Genomic DNA, 20,705 nt, shown 5'->3' on the forward strand with positions numbered 1-20,705 from the left:
TCTAATAAAATCACCAAATAGTGAGAGTCTCTTCTAAAGTCGTGATACTAAACACATTGTATCTCGCCATCTATTCAAGGAAGGACATGTCCTTCTTGAGGATCTTCATCTAGATTTCGTTGTCTTCAAGGTTGTGACAAATGCAATGTTTCATCTGGTAAGTCCGCAAATGAAAGCTCTTGAGATGAATTTGCTAGTTGTTGTTTCTCTATCTCCTGAGCATCACAAATACAAATAAGCTACAAAAAAAGATAGAAGGTAGAATGTTATCTTCCTTTGATCTTGTTTCTTTTATAGCAAAGATTTGCTATTCTTTATCTTGGTTTTGATGGATTTTGTTAATAAAAAGCTTCAACTTTCTTTGCTGTATTTGCAAGTTTCTTTGATGGCTGCCATATGTGTTCACTAATATCATATCTGCATCAATGAACAAGATATTCCAACCTATTTCAACACCGCCTTCGTTCTAAGACTTCTTCTACCTTAAGTTCTTGATTATTATCTACTTCTATAGGAGGAGGTGGTATTTGTCTTCTTTCCAAAATATTCATTGTCTTATATGGCTTAAGAAGGGAGATGTGAAATATAGGATGGATCTTCATAGACTTCGATAGATATAATTGATAAGCAACGGGATTGATTTGTTCACAAATAGAAAAAGGTCCCAACGTACAATAGTTCAACTTATCACAAGGACAAGTAGACTTCATATTGCAACGAAGTAACCATACCTTGTCACCTATATTGAATTGTAGTTATTCCTTGCGATATGCATCTACGTTAGTCTTTTGCCATTCTTGAGTTTTTTTTTAATTGTATCTTCATTGTTGCATGTAGCTCTGACAAATAATTTGCTAAATCTTTTGCCACAGGATTATCAACTTTTAAAAAGTCAAAAGTATCAAGTCATGAATAATAACCATAATTGGCAAAAAAAAAAGGTGTTTGTTGAGTAGAAGAAAGTACTAAATTATTGTATGCAAACTTTACAAATGACAAAAGAGTTATCCAACCATGGTTGTTTTGGAATTGGTAATGGTTGAAGAAGTTCATAAGATCTATGGCGAGGAGTTTTAAATCTTGAATAAGTATTACATAATTGTACAAAGTCTTTTATTGCCTTTCACATTTGTGGCCACCAAAAATCTCTAGATATAAGCTCTAAAGTCTTGTTGTATCTAAAATGTCCTATTACTAGAAAGTCATGACGTGCTTGAAGAACACATAAACATGCTTCTCTTTTTGGAACATATAGGCATCTTTTGAAATAGAGAATGTTTTTAAACTTGAACTTTGAAATATCATGAAACTTAGAAGAAAGATTTTTGATATCATGAACAAGAGAATCACAAGATATATTTAATTGGATTTACTTAATAAAGGTTGAATCAATAATCAATGTTGATTTTATTTTTTGAAGATGAAAATGCTCGGGCTTCAAGAGAATCATTCTTTGTTGATTAAAAGATGCATCTCCTTCTTTTAGTGTAAGATAAGAACGTCTAGAAAAGACGTTTGATAGACCTTGTTGTTTTTTGGCTCGATAAGTGATCTTAAAATTAAAGCTTGATAAAGACATGCTCCAATGGACTTGACGATGATTCAAAATACATGTTGACATGAAGTACTTGAGGTTATTATAATTTGTTGTTATATTACGTATTGTCTTGTTTAGGAATGCACTGAGCACCTAGCTGTGGAAGATAAGGTTGTGTTTTACAAGTATCCAAGAAATCCTAATAAATTTCATCCATATGACGAGAATATAATCCAAATTTCAATTCAAAAGTGTTAAAAAATAATCTTTTTAGTAGCCTTGATCACACATAAACCTCAATCACCTTATTACTTTTATATTTAAGAAATTTAGATTTTTCTTATAAACCTCAATCCTAATTAGTGAGCTTTAACAAGTTGTAACTTCTAATTTGACTATCTACTTGATGTGAAATTTTACATGCAATTGTCAATATAAATCTTCTATATGCTCAAATTTTTTTAATCCAATCTAACTTACAAATTGTGAAAAAACCTCCAAAAATTGCACTAATGTCACTCAGTCGCCAACTTGAAAAGTGAAGCAAAAATCCCAGCAGTGATTTCTCCTTCTCCAACAATTAACTTCTATTCAAAATTGGTGTGTAGCTTGATCCTTAAGTCCTTCAATACTATGCCAAATTTCACTTTGATCTAACATGTAGATCTCTAGATATCACAAAAATCCTATCCAACCTCAAACTACCAACTTCCAAAATCTTCTCATGCTAAAAACCAAATATCTCTCAACCACACTATTAGATTATTACAAAATTTTGTATACACTTAACACACCTAATAATCCAAACAATATTAAATTTTGAACCATAGATGTTATACAAATTATGCGAATTAGCCAAAATTACTAGCCCTAGTTATATTATATAAAACCCAAATCACCAATACAAACCTTGATTTTGAACAATAATTATCCAATCTTCAAAATCCTTCAAAAAAAAATCCTTATGCTCTTAAAAAGAACTTTAAGTTAGCTCTCAAACCCTAATCTCCTATCTTTGAATGCCTCTCTAATTTGTCCTAGGTAGTTGTTTTAGTGACCAAAGGTCTGATTTCAACCCTGCCTTACAAACAATTAATCCTCGGGTATCAATCTAATCTATCTTAAGGATTTTTTAGCCCAATCCCACCTTCAATTTAATCCTAGTATCAACCATACCAACCATTTACCTCTTCTATCTTGATTTTAATAATTTATGGCTTTTCTAAGGCAATAAAAGAGTTTTTATATCTTAGAAGGTAAAAATACTAAGTAACTTTTATTTACATGCTATTGAGATAAGAAAATAGACTAAGAGACTTTCATAAAAGCCTTATTAAAATATTTTGAATTTTTATTTAATTAATATAATAGAATATTAATTAAAATTTTATTTTTAGTCATATGTTTATCATATAAGTATGTCATAATACGACATCATAAATACAATAACTGGACTTGAAGCGGCTTCTAATTAATGATGCCATTCTTGAAATGAATCCATGATTGCAAAGAGCTCTTTGTCATGGATCTCATAATTAATCTCGACTAGTGAAAATTTCTTGGAATGAAAAGCTACTGGATGGAGTTTATCATCTGTTTCCATTTGTAACAACATAGCACCCAAAGTAATGTCTCACGTGTCTATTTTCATAAAAAAATACCTTAAAAAAGTTGGTGGGATATAAAATTGGTGCAAAAGTAAATTCTTTCTTTAAAGCATCTAATGATGCTTTTGCTTCTTTATTTCACTCAAGTTTGTCTTTGCAAGTCAAACATGTAAGTGGAGCTGCAACTTCAGAAAAGTTCTTGATGAAGATTCGGTAGTAATTAACAAAGCCTAAAAAGCATTGCACATCTCAGACTATTCTTGGAATCTTTCAATCTATGATAGTTTGGACCTTCTTAGAATCTTTCAATCTATGATAGTTTGGATCTTCTTGGAATCCATCATAAGGCCTTCATTGGAAATGATGTATCTTAAAAATTCAACTTGAGTAATGTAGAATACACACTTTTCCAACTTGGCATATAATCCTACATCTCTAAGTTTCTGTAATCCATGACAAACATGAAGTTCATATTCTTCTATGTTCTTAGAATAGATTAGAATGTTGTCTAAATAGTAAATGATAAAATCATCTAAAAATTCATGAAAAACATCATTCATAAGATGTTGAAAAGCGGCCAGTGCATTTGTGAGCCCAAAAGACATAACATTATATTCAAAATATCCATACCTAGTTCAAAAAGCAGTATTCTATTCATCTCTTTCTTTGATACGAACTAAGTTGTATGCTCCTTGTAGATCTATTTTAGTATAGATCTTTGCTTGATTGAATTCGTCAAGAAGTCCTGAAATCAAAGGTAAAGGATACCTATTCTTGATGGTAATCTTATTGAGTCTTCAATAATCTACACACATCCGCAAAGATCCATCTTTCTTCTTCATAAATAAGATAGGAGCTTTGACTAGGGATTTAGAATAATGTATGAAGTTCTTTTTTTAAGTTTTTATCAATATATTTCTTTAATGCAACTAACTCATTCTACGATAGGCTATAGATTGGTCCGAATGGTCGTTGAGCTCCTTCTTGTAAATCAATTGAACAATCATAAGATCGATGCTATGAAAGAATATCTACATTCTTCTTTTTTAAAACATCTTCGAATTCTTTATATTAAATAAGAATACCTTTTAGTATTTTTTCACCATTAGAAATAGGCATATCATATATAACAAAAGATGATTCTTCTTTTGCAGCATGCATGAAAGCTCTCGCACCTACCAATATAGGTTTCGAACTACTAGACTTTTGTACTTCTACTTCGCTAACTTGATCTTGAATTATACTATCAGAAAAGTTAAGATTACAAGAAATCCAATCTATTTGAGGGTTATATTTTTCTAGCCACAATAATCCTAAAATAACTAGATTGAAGGGAGATCTTATTACATTAAATATTACAATGCTTTTATAATCTTTAATTGTTACATTTAAAGGAACAGTCTCATGGGTAACATTTCTAGAAGACAACAAACGACCATCTATGATTTCTACATGTATAGATTTAGTTTTTTGACTAAAGGTATTTTTTGATTTTTGACAAAATCTTCGTCTATAAAACAGGGTGAGGCTCTTGAATCTAATAAGATAAAGACTTTGTGATTTTTAGGTCCTAAATACATATCTATTATAAAACAAGGTGAAGGGTCTGAAGAGAGAATATGACCTTTATTAGGTGTTGCACATGATTCTAGCCACATGATTCCTATTGTAGTTGGAAAAACTCATTTTTCGACACATTATCTTCTTTAGTAATTGTGCTTCTCATTTTGTAATTGCGTTGCTTCTTTGGACAATGTTGAGCAGTGTGATTAGCTTCTCCATAGGATAAACATAAATCTTCTTGGCAACATCGAGTCTTTTCTTGCTCTGTGAGAGTTTTAAAATGTATCATATCAATTTGCATTGATTCTAGCCTTAGCAAATATGTTTCAGAAAACTTGGAAGCTATCGCCATTACTTGACTTATTTTTCTCTAGCCAAGTCTTTATTCTTGATGCCTTTCAAATAATCGATTGTTGCATGCAGTAGCTTGAGCAATAAATTGTTCCAAAGATTTTGTTTTTAGTATTGTTAATAACAAATCTTTGACACTATCCTTTAATCCATATCAAAATTGATTGATGAGTGCTTTGTCATTCCAATCCATATCACAAGCAAGGTTTTAAAATTCAACAGCATATATAGTGGCTGATTGTGATCCTTGCCGTAAAGATAAGAGTTTGGTCTCTGCTATTCATTCTTGATCACTTTCTCCAAATATCGCCATAAATACTTTTAGGAATGAATTCAAATCATAAAGGAGTCACAAATCTTTTTCAATTAAAGGAGCAAATCAAGAAAGAATACTACCTAATAGAAGTGCACCTATAAATCTAACTTGAGAAAATCCATCAAGATATTGAAAAGAGTACAATGTTAGATAGAGCTTGACTTGTTGTAAAAATCCTCGAACTTTTGAACTTGTTCCATCAAACTTCTTAGGCATACTAATCCTTATCCTCATCATATTTGTAGAAGCAAAACTTCCTAGATTTGGTTGTGAAATCGATCTACTTCTTTCAATTATACAACTTCTTACCATAGACTCTGAACTTCTCCCATATGTCTAGGCGCAATACCTCCATGATTCACGTTAGAAATACGTGAGATTTTTACTCTAAGAGTATTGACAAGCTTATAAAGATCTACAATAGTTGCAAATCTATTCTCACTTTTGCTAAGTGTAGCATCCATAATCTTTTCTTCCATAGGCAATTCAAACAAATTCAAAAAATTAAATTAGAGAAGGGTAATCTGTAACCTTTAATAAAAATTTCCACAAAGAGAGGTAATCCACTCTCTTTAAAGAAAGATCAATGTTAGAAAACAAGATTTTTTTCAATTTAAAAGGTAAGTAGTCCACAACCTTCAAAACACAACAATAGAAGTGGGGTAATCCACTCACTTCTAAAACAAGACAAAAACAGTATACTAGCACTATTGTCAAACTATCACGGACATGAATTTCAAAGAAAGAGAATCTTCAATAAACTCTTGTGTCACTGAAGAGAACTAGACAGTCATTCAAAAGATAATATAATATTAACTATAATGGCTATTGCCAAAAACAAGAAGACTAAAAAGTCTTGAAACAAGACTAAAGACTAGAACGGCATTGACAAGAGTGAAGAAGGCTTCATTTTTGCCTCTATATATACTCTCAATTAGGAGCTATGTGGTGATGTCTTAAAGGACCTCCAAGACATGTTGACTTTGCTAGCCACATATCTTAACTTGCAACACAAGTTATTTATGTATGCGCCACATGGTTAGCTTGTTCCACAAGCTATTATGCAGAGTTAACTTGTTCCACAAGCTACCAACATGTGGTTAACTTGTTGGCCAAGTTTGTGACCTACAAATACATCTAAAGTCAAAATTACATTTATGAAGCTTTTAAGAAGCTTCACTAAAAGAGTTTATGAAATTAATCTATATTTACCTATTTCTACCTAATCATATAAGTAATTATTGAAGTAAATATAAATGTGTTGATAAGTTTAAGAAAGAAAAATTAATAAGATTGATGATCATTTTGATAATGCTTTGTATATTAGCTATTAAAAGATTATTATGGATTTGTCAAAAAAATATTTTTTATAAATTAGACCATAAAAAAATTATTTAGATCTTTTTAAAAATCCTTTAAAAAATAAAAAATAAATATTATTCTATTTTTAGAAAAATATCAAGTCAATTATAAATCAATTATAATTTATGCCATTTTATTCCATAACAAATAATCTTTTCAAATATAGTTTGAAATTATGAATAAATCAATAAAATTTTCAATACACCATTTTATAAAATGAATATATAGAAGTTTTTATAAATTTAGTATTTCAGATATTGAAGAAAAAACATCAAAACCAAAAACAAATTAGAAAGTGGTATGAAGGAAGAAAAATTTATATTAAAATAAGTTTTGGTTCAAATAAGCTTTAATTTATTAATTAATATAGAAAAATATTAGCTCCTTAAATTACATGCAAATCCAAAATTAATACATTACAAAAAAATAAAACAACATATTTATAGGCATTTCAAAATTTATATGGATATTTAAATAAAATAAATAATTAAAACCAATGCCCAAAATAAATAAATCTTTATTATTAATAATAAATTATAGATATAATATTTTAAGATATAAGAGTTTTTATATATGATTGATATTTAATTAATATTTAAATAATTATTTTAATATCAAAATTTAAATAAACTCTATAAAATATTTTTTAATAAGTAAATTGAATTAAAAATATTTTTAAAATATTAGCCATAAAAATTTCAAAGTTTGATATAAGTTTGATCTTTAAATATGAAAACTTTATAATATCAAGATATCAAGTTTAAAATGCAAACTTTAATTTCAACTACTTGTATAAATTTAACTGAAGATAAAATGTCAACGACAAGGATAAAGATGTGAAATTGCATGAATAATTTATAGAAACAAACTTATCCAAAATTCAAGCAATGGTGATAGTGTTGTGAATTGTGTTATTGTAGGTAGTTTGATATTAATTTTGGAAAAAAAACACCTATATATTTGGTTTGAGATTTTGGACATGGTACGATTTGATTGTAAAAAGTGTGGTGGTTGTTAGAACAAAAATGTGAAAATGGGTTTAAACAAACTAGCTTAAAAGTTTGTATTAAGAAAAAAATATATATTTACAAGATATCAAAAGGATATCAATTAGAATATTTTTAAAAACCAAATTTAAGATATTCATTTGGACATGCCAAAGAATATTTTATAGACATCACATCCAAAAGATTGGTGGAAATTGATGTTGGATGTTAAATAAATAATAGATTTTGGATATCAATGGAATATATCAACATAGAAATTGTGGCAATGTACACTAAGATAAAGAAAATCAAAGATTGTCAAAAAAAGAAACTTTCTATATAAAGCATCTTTTATAAAACTTCATTTTTTCTTATCTTAGCTATTGTGTTTTAAAGTTTTGTATTATAAAAACTATTTCAAAGCTTTGCTCTAATACCATATTAGAACTAGATAAATCTAAGAGTTATAGAAACCATATAAATTAATTAATAAAAATATGGTATGTACATTGTTTATCCTATCAAAGAAGAAGCGATTGAAAAGGTCATGCCTCCTTGACAAGGTGTGATGTTCCACTTTGTTTTGACTATTATAGGTGACTTGGTTATTTCTAATCTCGATTCCAATATAAAGCTCTAAAGTGGTTTTCTACATTTTAAGCAAGTGTTGGTGGTTACAAATGTTAGCCACAACAATATATTAGCAAAATGTAAGCAAGATGAAACATGTGAAAAACAAAAAAGAAATTTAAAAGAACTAAAGCAACAATAAAAGAAGAATGTGCAAATCCAAATGCCAACAAAATCGAAACCAATTTATTTATGTAGTAATGGGAATTAAAAGACATATAGAAAATTAAAAATTATAATTATATATATATATATATATATATATATATATAAATAATAGAAGAATATAAAAAAAAGAAAAAAAAGAAAACAAAGTAAATGAGTATGTATTGGTGTTTGTGTGTATATGTGTGTGTGTATGTTCATGCATGCATATGTGCATGACAAGAAGAATTCAAGTTTTGCACAAGTTAATTTCACTTGCTCCTTTTATAATCTTTAGATTGCAACCACAAATCCTATGTTTACTTGAAGAGATTCATTTTACAACAACATGATTCAACAGTGGTGTCGTCTATTGTAATCCCAACTAATCCCTGCTATACTTGGCATTGCATCAAAACTTGGAGTCACGAGTGAAAAAAAACAAATACGAAATAAAATAGATAAAATTAGCAACTCGTACATTCATATTCTCATACACATATATGTCCTTATTTATGTATGTGTATAGTGTAAACAAACAAATACACACACCCACATACACCAATAGGAAATTCCTCAAACAAAATGCAAGCCATAACCTTCACAACATCCTACTTGTTCACATTTTTTCCAAAACAAAAGTAAAGAGAAAGAAAAGTACCACAGAAAAAGAGAAGGTGTGCTGGCCCCACAAATCAAAAAGAGAGAAAATAAATAATAATAATAATAATAATAACACAAACACACACAGGCAAAGTGAGAAAAAAGTGAGTGGCGTCAGCAGATTCGTGAAGACCCGCCCGGGAAGCCTGCGTGACTGACGTCGCAAGGCTCTGAAGATGGTGCCGACGATGAACCGCTGGAAAATTCGAACAGAAGTTGCACAGAGCGGCTTCAACTGGAACCTAAAAGTCCCCACAAGATCAACTCACAACAGTCCCAGCATGCGACAGTTTCTCATGTGACACCCAGTGCGGCAGCAACAAAAGCATGTGCAAGCAGGTCAAACCAGAAGAGCTGGTGCGTGAAATGTGGAGCCACAAAAGCTTGGAAGTCTATTGTGTTACGAAACTGGGTGCCTATCTGGACGTGACCGGGGTGAAGGTGAAGAGGAGAGGAGGCAGCATGCTGAATTGCAGCAGTGGCTGATTGGGGGAAGCTCACCCAAAGGCGGGACAGCGTGCGTGTGCATAGCGCGCGCCAGCAACATGGTCATTGCGACGACGGGTGCCACTCAGGCGCGGTGCGAAAATGTGGACGGCACAGTCTCTGTCGGAATGCCCAAGCGGGTGGTGGGAAGAGGGAGAGGGAGAGAGAGAGAGAGAGGGAGCGGGCAGAGGGCAGAGAACACGTGGGAAGGGAGGTAGAGAGAAAGAGGGGGGGAGACGGGGGCAGGAGGAGAGGCGGCACGGCAGGCTGGAGCGCGGGCGGCTTGCACCACACAGGTAGCGAGTGGACGAGGCGAGGATATGTGGGTGGGGTGGTGCCGGGTCTGGCACGACTACACTTGAACAGGATCTGTTCTATAGTGTGTACATCTGATCTGTTTTCTCCAACGCAGACAAGACCATCAACCCAGACGATGATCCAGTGCTCTCCGGCCTTAGCGCGACTGCCGCGGGTGTCGCCCTGTGTGGGGCCCTTCGCGGCCTGTGTGGAGGCGGCATCCTCCTAGATGATGTGAAATAAAAGTGATCGTTCAATTCGCACTCTGATAGTGGGTGTATTAATTTGCCTAGATTAACCCGTGTCCAGGTTTCAACGTCATCTTCCTTGCTGCAGTATGTTACACTCGAACTTCTCCGAGATTGATTCGAGCGCGGTGAATCACACCGTCGAATCGTTGTGGTGAAATCTTTGTAAGCTACGGCTATCTATCCAGACTAGACTGAATATCGTCGAACTAGTTACTTGAGTTGTTATTATTCGAATTTTTTGCTCTCTGCGAGGCGTCAGCCTTAAGCCGCGCCACAGTATCGCTGAGCTCCTGCACCTTTCGCTGGAGCGATTTCACGTATTCCACGGTCTCGTCAAGCATGTCGGAGGTGTTAGTCTGCTTGTCCATGTTAGGCACTAGGTCCTGGAGCCGCTTCATGCGTTCGCTGATCTTGGTTCTGCGGACGCGCTCTGCAATGCTGCGGGGATGCGTGGCGCAGCCTCTCTTCGCACGAGTGCGCATGGGGACGGCGCCGTAGTGGTTATCCTCCAGGCCGGGGCTGTTGGGACCGCCGTTTGTTGAGGGCAGGCTCATGTGACGAACTAGGCCGCTGTGTTGGCAGTTGCGGTAGGTTGATCCCTCTGCTGAGCCACTTGATGTTTCGCTATCGCCGTCTAGACCCCGTTGCCTCTTGGCTGTCAAGATTAGTAAACATTGATGAGAATGTGTGAAGAAAATTGTATAAAAGTAATTAAGTTACATCAATTTAGACCTATAGAATCTTTGGAACCATATGAAGAATGTGGACGCACGCTGCGATTCTTACCTGGACTTGTAGGCGACTTCCAGGTAAAATCTTCTTGAGTGTATATCAATGCTGTGTAACCGTTGATGAGGTGGTTGTTATCGTCTGAATCACGAGAGCTGCTCTTGCCTGAACCGTTTTCAGCCATCCTATCTTGCACCGCTGAGTTCAGCTGCGACAAGCCAGCCGACGGTAAGCTGGTTTGACTGAATAACCCATTCTTGGAGCTTTTACTGGTTGACCCGAATGAATCAGGAGTCCCCACTTCTTTTCGAAGAGAAGGAAACGCAGCTTGGCCACTGAAATCGTTCTCTGGTGCCAGGTAATGTTCGAACTCGTTCGGGTTGGAGTTTCCACTGCCCATACGTTCAACATCCATGTTCTCCGTAATAGAATTGAGTCCATCGCCAGTGAACATAGAAGACATGACGGTGTTGCCAATCTGTTCCTCATTCGTATCCGCCAAAACCGAGTTTGCAGGAGCTGAATGGTAATGGTGCAGCACGGGCATAGACAAAGTCATCGAAGATGGTACGGAATTTTCGTAGACAACGCCGTAGTTGGAGCCATTGCGCAGAATACTTGCGTCCAACACTTCACTCCTGGATTCCAAAACATATTTATCTTCCATATTGAAAGCAGGGCGACTCTGCGGAGGAGATCCTCTGTGCTGGGGAGGGGACCCAACATGTGTAGGCCCGTCGCGTAATCCTCCCCCTGGCATGCTTGTAGACCGCTGCATCTGCGAAACGGGTCGAGAATGGTTACCTACGTAACCACCTTGATTGTACAAATTGTAAGGAAAATGATCGAGTCCAGCCGTCACAGCAGGGGCCATCACCCCAGCGAGAGACCCTTGCCCAATGCAAGAATGATGGCCACTCTGCAGCATCGCGGAGATTTCTTCATCCACAGCCCCCATTCCTGATTCAACCAACGTAAGAAGATCAGACACTTTGACCACTAATATGCCCAGGTTTAAAAAATTAATTAACCGACTAAAATTCAATCTAAAACATTTTCCTTAGAAGTGTCTTCGATGGTACTGGAGAGGAAGAGTGAGAGAGAAAGAATAAGTAACCACCTTTCGAACTCACCTTTCCTGGTTAAATGAAAGAGAATAATAGATTCTATAGTCCCCTCACCACTCTACCCCATGCCTTCTGGGTGCCAATTATCTCTGCCCTGCACCAAATTGTAAAGCCCAAATTTAAACGATGCCTTCTAAGTCTCTTCAAAGGTTTTCTCACCGGCTACGGTTCAAGAAATCCCCGATTTGGAAACCAAGAGGGTTCGACAAAAACAACGAATTTCCACACTGCAGCTCACCCATACTTATCGATAGCTTCTCTACATAATGTTTGAGGATCTGAGCAAAATGGGGTAGTAGACTGTAGGGATCAAAAAGTGATGTAGCTGCAGAAACTGCGTTAGAATGATAAATCTGGCACAAAGATTCAACTGACGATCGCAGGAAGAGATGAACAAAGCATTTCGGAAGTTAAATTTACCTGAAGGATAATACGCATGAGAGATGCCACGGTGACTTTGCATGATAGCACTCACAGATCCATCCATAATAGCCACGGCTTGACCACACATTCTAGACAATCCTTGAACTCTGAATCACTTCTCAAACATGCGCACAAACTGGGATGACTTTCTATGTTGCGTTACTCAGCAATAAATTCACCTGCACGCCCTTTCCCAAGACCATTCAGAATCCCCGAATAGGTGGACTCAAAATCCCTAAAAACAATTTGCATCCAAACGTTTCAAATTCGAACCCGCACCGAACAACGTGCGCACTCTGAACTGCAGGACTTAAACTTGCAGAGATTTGGATGTAGAAGAGGACCCCAGATCGTCATAAAAACACGGACAATATTCAGACCAAGCACTTCGACACCGTTGCTGTCGGAAGGAAAATTTTCGGTGATATTTTATGACCAAGTTAAAGTCATCGAAATCCTAATCAATATTTTACCACGAAGGCAACTAGGATCTGGCATCGCCGTCGCGACCTACAAAACCGAAAAGAATACTCTACGTGAGCTTAGAGTGCACGTGTCTTAACTGAAGTTCCATCGAACATCCATACACTGCTAGATGGGACAACCAATGAATGCTCTCATGTTCCAAATCTTTTAGCTGCACTTCCTGCCACTGCAAACTATTTCCAAAAGAATATCTACGAGAATATCTACTGAAATTTCCTGGAATTTTTATTCCCTCCATTGTGCTCATTTGTTCAAATCTCGCGGCTCTTCACTCACATCCTACAACCATTCTACTGCAGCGTCTTCTTCAATCATAACCCTTTCATCGCAAAACTATAGCAGAGTGTTTTATTTCCCTCAAGCGGTGGCGACCGCGGCGTGCAATTCCACGGTTTAGAAAAAACCTTGTTGGCAGACAGGAGAACGAATTTCAATTGCAACGATCTTAATCAATCATTCCATAACGAAAGAAAAGCCAGGTAATAAACGACGACGTTCACAAGTGCGCAGAAACATTGCGGCAGTTCCGTTTAAACCCCTCTCATTTGTCACCTTGTTAGAACTAACTGACGAGTTCCTAATAACCAACCGTGGTTGCAGAGCTGTAAATGACGGCAAGATTCCATCAGACTTCCAAAATCACTCACTGCTCTGCTACGAGCAACTCGATCTACTCCAACGATCCTTGCCACGTTTAAAAAACAACGAACGCCTCTTTCAAAGGAAAGCGGTGCAACAGCACAAACCATGTGCTTCTAAAACTGCGTGCTACACACAAGAGCATCCCTCCAATCTAAGAATCAACTCCCTAGCGCCGACCCTCATCACATTAAAAAATTAAGTTAAATTAAATTCATCGGATCATCACAACATGAATGGAGAAGCCGAATCATACCTTGCGACTCTACAAGTCTTCGCGAGGCTGATCGATCGACCAACCAATCCACAAACAACTAGAGCTTGTTGCTCCCTCACCCAACAACTGTTACTGTCCAATATTCAAGGCTAGAACTAACTAGATTTCACTCGTGCGCAATGCTTCCAAATTCCAACTGGCATCCAAGCTGTATGCTCAGATCATCTCGAAGACCGAGTGAGGGCAGGAATAGGCCGGGACAGGGAGATGTAAAGGCACGGGCGAGAGTCAGAAGTGGGATAGAACAAGATCCTGGCACCGCTAGCTGTGCTCTTGAAGGCAAGTCGGTGCCCAAAGAGGAACTATTATAATATCATCTCTGATACCAGGACGCGTTGTTGGCTGGTCTGGCAACGAGGCGCGGGCACTAAAAACTGGTGGCTGCATCATCATCGGTCCCTTGTCCCAACTCTAGCTATAAATATAGTTCAGGGAAAATGTTTCAAGCGCGGAAAAATAGCTAAGATCTTCTTCCCTATGTTCTCCCTTTTCTCTAGGTTCTACAAATGTGGATAATGTCCCCGAAAATGGAAATTTCTGACGCGAAATGCGTTGCCGCGAAGGCATTCGCAACATGAATCTAGACATAAAGATCTCAAACGCTACAAATCTCAGTTACAAACCCCTTGACCATTCCAAATCCTGCAGAATTAACTAAGCTAGTGTGCTGGGGACCACAGATGACGCATCCCTAATTCTCCGCAGTAACTCGACTTGTACGATGATGTTTCCTCAACGACCCAGGATTTTACCGAAACAGTGCAACATGCCGGAAGAGGCGGAACACTACTTCGGGAAGACATCCAAAACCACGAGCGAATGTGTCTTCTGGATGAATCCTCTTTCATCCGTCACAGGGATCGGGCAGTTGGGGGGGCATCCATGCTGCTGCCCGCTCCCAAGCCGGGGTTCATGTACAGCTTGGAGGTGCACAGCGGATATTTGGAAAACATATATTTCAATATTAAATGTATCTGTAAACTAAAATATCAATATTATATTAAATAAAATCTAATCAGGTTGACTCACTTCAAATTATATCAGATTATAAAATACTGGGAATCGGAATGCATGTATATATATATATATATATATATATATGTAATCAAACGGATATTTTCATGTGCTACATAACCACATATATTTCTATAAATATGTAAAATTTTTACCAAAAACATAAATAGCCCAGAACATACTATCAACAGATTATTTTTAAAAAAATAACACAGGGCAATGCTAAATTCTTAAAGTGTTTTTTCGAAAAATATTAGTGACCCCTAATACAAGAGATCCATAAACACTTGTCTCCTTACAATGTTATATAAAAGACCCGTAAACAATAACAACAATAACAACTGAATTACATGTTGATTGCTCAATCTTTGAAACATGTTTTAATAGCATGCTTTATGTAATCGTGTTTACATTTACTTATTCTATGTTTTAGAATGATTCAATTTAATCTTTTCGATTTTATATTTCCCAAACCATGTACTGGTTTATCTTAAATATAATTGAAATTAATCACACACACATATATATCTATATATATATATATATATAACTTTATTAAATATGTGTTGCTTTAGACAGCGACCAGCGTGTGGCAGCTAGTCGGTTTGGAGCAACGGCCTGGGAGGGCAATCCCGCAGCCGGGCAGCACCAGGGAAGCGACAAAGCGGGCAGGGGTGGAACTGGCACTCGTCATTTTGGATGAACGATGATACGAAAGACATTCATTCATCCATCACGAATGGCGATGGATGGCAACGAATGTCCCACCCAGGGAGGGAGGAAGACGACAAACGGGAGGGGGGGCCAGTTCCCTTGGGAACGAGACTGAGAGTCGGATTCTGATCATCGGCAGGGTTTTGTTCTTCCTTCCCTTCCCCGGCGTTGTTGTGAACAACTCAAATCTCTCATTTTCGCTGCTCCTTCGGCATCGAATTCTCAGGGGCATTTTTCCCGATCATTCCCTTGCTCACTTGCTCGCTCACTCACTCTCTCCCCTCCCCTCTTGCACCTTTCCTTTCATGGCTTTTCTTATTTTGTCTCCCACCAGAAGTGACGTTTCGTCGGCGCGTCGGACGCCGCTCCAGCCTGCCACCACAGTTCCGAGCTCATCACGCGGCGTGGAGAATTCGATCCATCTGATTTTCAGGCGTCCAACCCAGTGTGCGAAATCGTATAATATTTCCGCCCCTGGTTCGACGAGAACTTACATATTTAGTTAAGCAGTGAGAGCTCTTTTCCTTCTGTCTTTTCCCATTTTATTGCGACAGAAGCTGCCCTGCCCCGGGCGGGCAGAAAGTCGGTTCGGGGATGAGGTAATATAAGTCGTGATCGAATCATGGGCAGAGGGGGCTCGCAACCCACTGACAGACGCTAAATGAGAACTTTGTGGGTGATGGGCAAGTCCCATTAATAGCACGTGATTATATCATATCTGTGACAACAGCATGTGGGGCCGCGGTGGACTTCATCCATCTTCCAGTGCATCCGTTTGACTGGAACAGATGGATGAAGGACGTTGGGTGGATGGATGACCAGTCTTCGTCAGTATGGACGTGGATTTCTGTAGATTTTAATAATAATACAAAAGGGGAAATTGTGATTCGGAAATACTTGAAACTGGTATGAAATCAGTATCTTATCTGATCTGGAAGTCTTGAGCTTAAAATTGTCAAAAAGTTGTTCGGAGGGATAGTTTGATGGGAGTTTGCAAATTTTTAGGCCAACATGAATGTACCATGTATCATTAAAATATATCTTTTGGATGTTTTTTTAGTTTTATGTTTATGTTTAAAAACGTAAGGATGTGGACACCTTTGCTGGATTAATTTTTTATACAAATATTGAGGTACAAAAGAGACCCTTTGTCAGGAAGGTGAGTGGAGTTTTGAACTAATAGATGATCCTACGTTAGTGCATGCTAGTTTGCTAAAATTGTTTCACCAATTTGATTTTGCTTTGAGATCTTTTTTTGGATTTGTTCTGCTGTGTTTCCTACAACATGCTTTGCCATAGTTTATTATCCTAAACCAAAGGACTCTTTCTATATTTTGCCTTTTGCCCAACCTAGTTGTCCAATTTTTTTTGTCACTGCATTGTTTTCATATGCCAGAATATTTCCATGTCCTTGAAACAAGAGAGCTTTTTAACCAAAATACATCTATATTATATATATATATATATATATATGCATGTACAACAGTTCATTAATGTGAATATAAATATATACGTATATACTTGCAAATTTTATGTGAGAATTGACTTAGCATGGATAAATCATTCTTGTGGAGGTGGTTTGTATTCAGAGTCATGAACAGTGTCAAAGTGCAAGTTTTCATGCTCACATTTAAATCAGGTGACGTGGATTTTGAAGATACCATTCTGGATGTCAATTATCCTGAGCTTAAATCAAGAAAATAAATTCTACAGTAATTCAAAAAGTTGACTCCAAATTTCAGTACACAGTAGCAATGTTGCTCAAATTCACTCAAGCAAACACACCATTCTCAACGCTTGTGTGTGTCGTACAAAACTTCCACACACACACAAGAATTCAGTATCCCCCAAACAACCTGTGATCAAACAAAATTAAAAACAATACATTTAAACACCTGGCTAATCAACTCATTCTTGTAATTTCATGACAAACCTACAAAATCCCCACTGGGCCTCACCCACTTGTAGACACACAGGGCACTTGTCAATCTCCTCGTTGCTGCACTATTTTGCTCATGTAAGAGGAATTGTAAATACAACGAAAATGGTGTGGCCCCACAGGAGCGTTGGGAGTATAGGATGACATCAGTGGATGAATGATGACGTGGTTCTTCTGTGCATCCAACATGTCCAGATCGGGAATGGGACCATGTCAGCCAGCCACCACGAGTTCAATGAATCTGGAAAGGGAGAGTGGACAATGTGGACATACCCCACAATTTCCACGCTCACTCCCCCACAATGTGGATTTAGGCTGACTAGGATGGATACACAGCTGCTCCAAGATGCCATCCACGGGGGCGAGGAATTTTCCTCTATATGGGGCTCCATTACATGTCCTTACTGGTGGCTATTCTCTAGTGGCCCTGTCAAGCCTCCACCCCTTCCCACCACCACCATTAAGGGGGCCCTCATGGCAAAAAGGAGCCCCCCCTCCTCTTGCCCTTCTTGCTACAGATGTGGGGGCACCACATGTAGTGGCATTGGCAATCAATCACCAAGTTCCCATTGGCTAGCGTGGATGGATGCAGTTTGGATGAATGATTTGTTTTGGGGTACGGACAGGAGAGAAGGTCAATGTGGTTGTTTGAGGAGGAGAGAGGAGAGTAGCTCCTGAACCTGGGAAACGGCAAAGTTGTACCCTAATTACGGAACAGTTGTGCTCACACTAGGGCTGTCTCTCTCTCTCTAGCCCCGCCCCCCCATACAAAATGCAAAAGGGAAGCACAAGGCCATATGTTTGGGAAAATCAGGTGCAAGTTAGTTACACATGTAGTAGTTGGGGCACTTTCCCAAGGACACACACACTTACACACACTCATTCGCTTCCTTTATTTTTTTATTTTTATTTATTTTTCTACTTGTCTCTGTCCATTTCCTCACCACCTCACCCTAATGAGCACAACCCATCAATTTTTTTTCTTTCTCCATGAGCAAAAAAACAAAAAAAATACAAGAACAAAGGGACTCTAAACCCTAAATAGTGAATGTGTTTTGTGGTGCATTGTGGGATTGGTTAGGGTTTGCTCAGGGATGCTGCATTTGCTACAGTTTCTCTCTACAGAACTAGTTCCCAGCCCTTTATTTTTTGATTTTTTTGTCATATTATAGTTGTCAGCTCTTGCTTGGTTTTTCTCTGTTCCTGTGTGAAACTTTGACTGAAATGTATATTCAAAGTAAATTGGGAAATAGTGAGATGAGTGTTGTGGGTGAAAATGTTGGAATAGGTGCTAGAAATTCATACTTCAGTCAACTTAAATCTCAGTTGAAACTATTAGAAATGATCATTTTCTAATTAATTGTGTGATTTAAAAATGATTGTATTTTATTGTTTTTGTCTTAAAATTTTCTAGTTAGCTCATGCATACTTTTGTTAATGTAGTAAATAGGTATTACAAACTTTTGCAAATTGATCTCAAACTGTTGTGTAAGCTGGTGTATTTGAAAAACCATGAACATGACTAACATTTAAGAAGCATTTTAAAGTAATTAATAGTTTATAATTTGAAGTTAGAAATATTGCAAATATAGAGCTTGATTCCTTTTAAACTCCCTACGTTAATGTCTTTTCAAAATATCTTAAAATGTTGAAAAGTATTTCAAGACTTTTAAATTTGTACAAAGTTAAAAAAAAATTGGTCTTACTAAATATTGGACTTAGTATAACAATATTTAAAAAATTTATAAATATAGTAGTATAAGAAAAGAAAAGAAAAGAAAAGAAAAGAAAAAACTCATTATACCACCTTTGTGTTTTTTTATTTTAATTTATTTAAAACCATTTGTGTTATGACTTGGAAGACTTCTTATATTATAAAGTACACATTTGATAATCTTGCCATGCTTGAGATTAAGCAAAAATCTTTTTAACTTATCAATTTATATTTATTGTTCTCAGTAATGATTTTAATATTTTGCTAATATGGACAAAGAAATGTTAAATTATTGCATTTATTTTTATAAAATAAACTATTATACTTTCTTCAAAATGCAACAGTATCCTAGAAATTGTAGATTGTATATTTTTAAGTTGATATTATACTAAACTCTGTTTATGTTATCAACAATTCGAAAATTTTATCTTTGTAAAGTAAATGGTGTTCTAAAATAGATGCTACAATGCATAAAATATTTATTAGATGAACTATAAACTTTGGTATGTATCATCATCAGCAATGAATGAATAAATGCAAGATGTAGAAATTACATAATATTTTTTAATTGTAAATCACTAACCAAATTTGGAATCGAAAGCTCAAGCTTATTTAAAATTATATCTTACCATTATTTCAATATCAAAACATACTTTAAGAATACATCCAGATCATGATGTTTCTATTGATGGCTATTTTGCAGTTAATAAACCATGAGATTTTTCTCAAAATATAGCTGGCTTCAAATGTAGAAGAGTTTGTAATAACGTCTTCAAACATGCAAAAGACAAGCTATAGTGTGTATATATATATATATATATATATATACATACACACAAAAAATATTATGTTTAAAATAAAATTTGGTGGTTCAAGTCAACAGTCTTTATAGAAAATGTTTAGCCATCATATCTTGTGGATATTGTGCTCTTATTATTCTTATTCTTATTATTATTATTATTCTTATATCGACTACCTAAACATATATATTAAATTAATGGCTGTTTTAAAATTAAGTATTAAATTGGAAAATTAGATAAAATTAAGTACTTTTATTAAAGTTTTTTTAAAAAACATTATGTCCAGCCAAAGTGTATAAATGGAATTGATATATTTGTAAAGTTAGTGTTTAAAAATTCAAATGAAGTTATTAATTTATTCAATGTCTTTTATTTTTTAAAATGGATTTTATATATTATTTAATAAATATTATAGTAAAACTTCATGTTACACTATCACTTAGCAATACAATAATTAGACTCGATGTTTTCTAGACCAATAGCATGTCCACATATCATCAATAATAGAAAATTTGTATTTTAATATGTTTTTATTTGTTTTTCTTTTCTTTTGAGCTGATCACACACACACACACACACATAGATATATATATATATATATATATATAAAGATATTCCAATTCTTATTCCAAAAATTTTAACTGATTGAT

At 35.8% G+C, this 20,705-nt stretch overlaps 1 protein-coding gene across 13 annotated transcripts; it reads right to left on the bottom strand.

Moving 5' to 3' along the window:
- Positions 1 to 10,188: 10,188 nt before the first annotated feature.
- On the bottom strand, positions 10,189 to 14,137 carry LOC112292543 (uncharacterized). 13 transcript variants are annotated; one of them, XM_090256216.1, is made up of 6 exons: positions 13,854 to 14,137; positions 12,946 to 12,982; positions 12,470 to 12,651; positions 12,056 to 12,138; positions 10,980 to 11,882; positions 10,189 to 10,848 (listed from the first exon to the last, which is right to left on the bottom strand). In XM_090256216.1, the coding sequence occupies exons 5-6, from the start codon at positions 11,878 to 11,880 to the stop codon at positions 10,400 to 10,402; spliced, it is 1,350 nt and encodes a 449-aa protein (XP_090112342.1). In that variant the 5' UTR covers positions 11,881 to 11,882; positions 12,056 to 12,138; positions 12,470 to 12,651; positions 12,946 to 12,982; positions 13,854 to 14,137; the 3' UTR covers positions 10,189 to 10,399. The 13 variants fall into 13 exon arrangements, with proteins under 13 accessions (XP_090112342.1, XP_090112338.1, XP_090112343.1 ...); XM_090256212.1 differs by having other exon boundaries at positions 12,056 to 12,143; XM_090256217.1 differs by having other exon boundaries at positions 12,817 to 12,982.
- Positions 14,138 to 20,705: the final 6,568 nt, after the last annotated feature.

The sequence above is a fragment of the Physcomitrium patens genome, chromosome 15 (assembly GCF_059467195.1).
Source record: "Physcomitrium patens ecotype Gransden chromosome 15, ASM5946719v1, whole genome shotgun sequence".
NCBI lineage: Eukaryota > Viridiplantae > Streptophyta > Bryopsida > Funariales > Funariaceae > Physcomitrium > Physcomitrium patens.

Bases quoted from the DNA above. Each gene is read 5' to 3' on its own strand.
- LOC112292543 (XM_024541123.3), bottom strand. From the start codon at position 12,560: ATGTGTGGTCAAGCCGTGGCTATTATGGATGGATCTGTGAGTGCTATC. The intron at 11,883-12,469 runs GTAAATTTAACT...TGGTTGAATCAG, and splicing joins TCATGCGTATTATCCTTCAG to GAATGGGGGCTGTGGATGAA. The intron at 10,849-10,979 runs GTAAGAATCGCA...TAATCTTGACAG, and splicing joins GAAGTCGCCTACAAGTCCAG to CCAAGAGGCAACGGGGTCTA.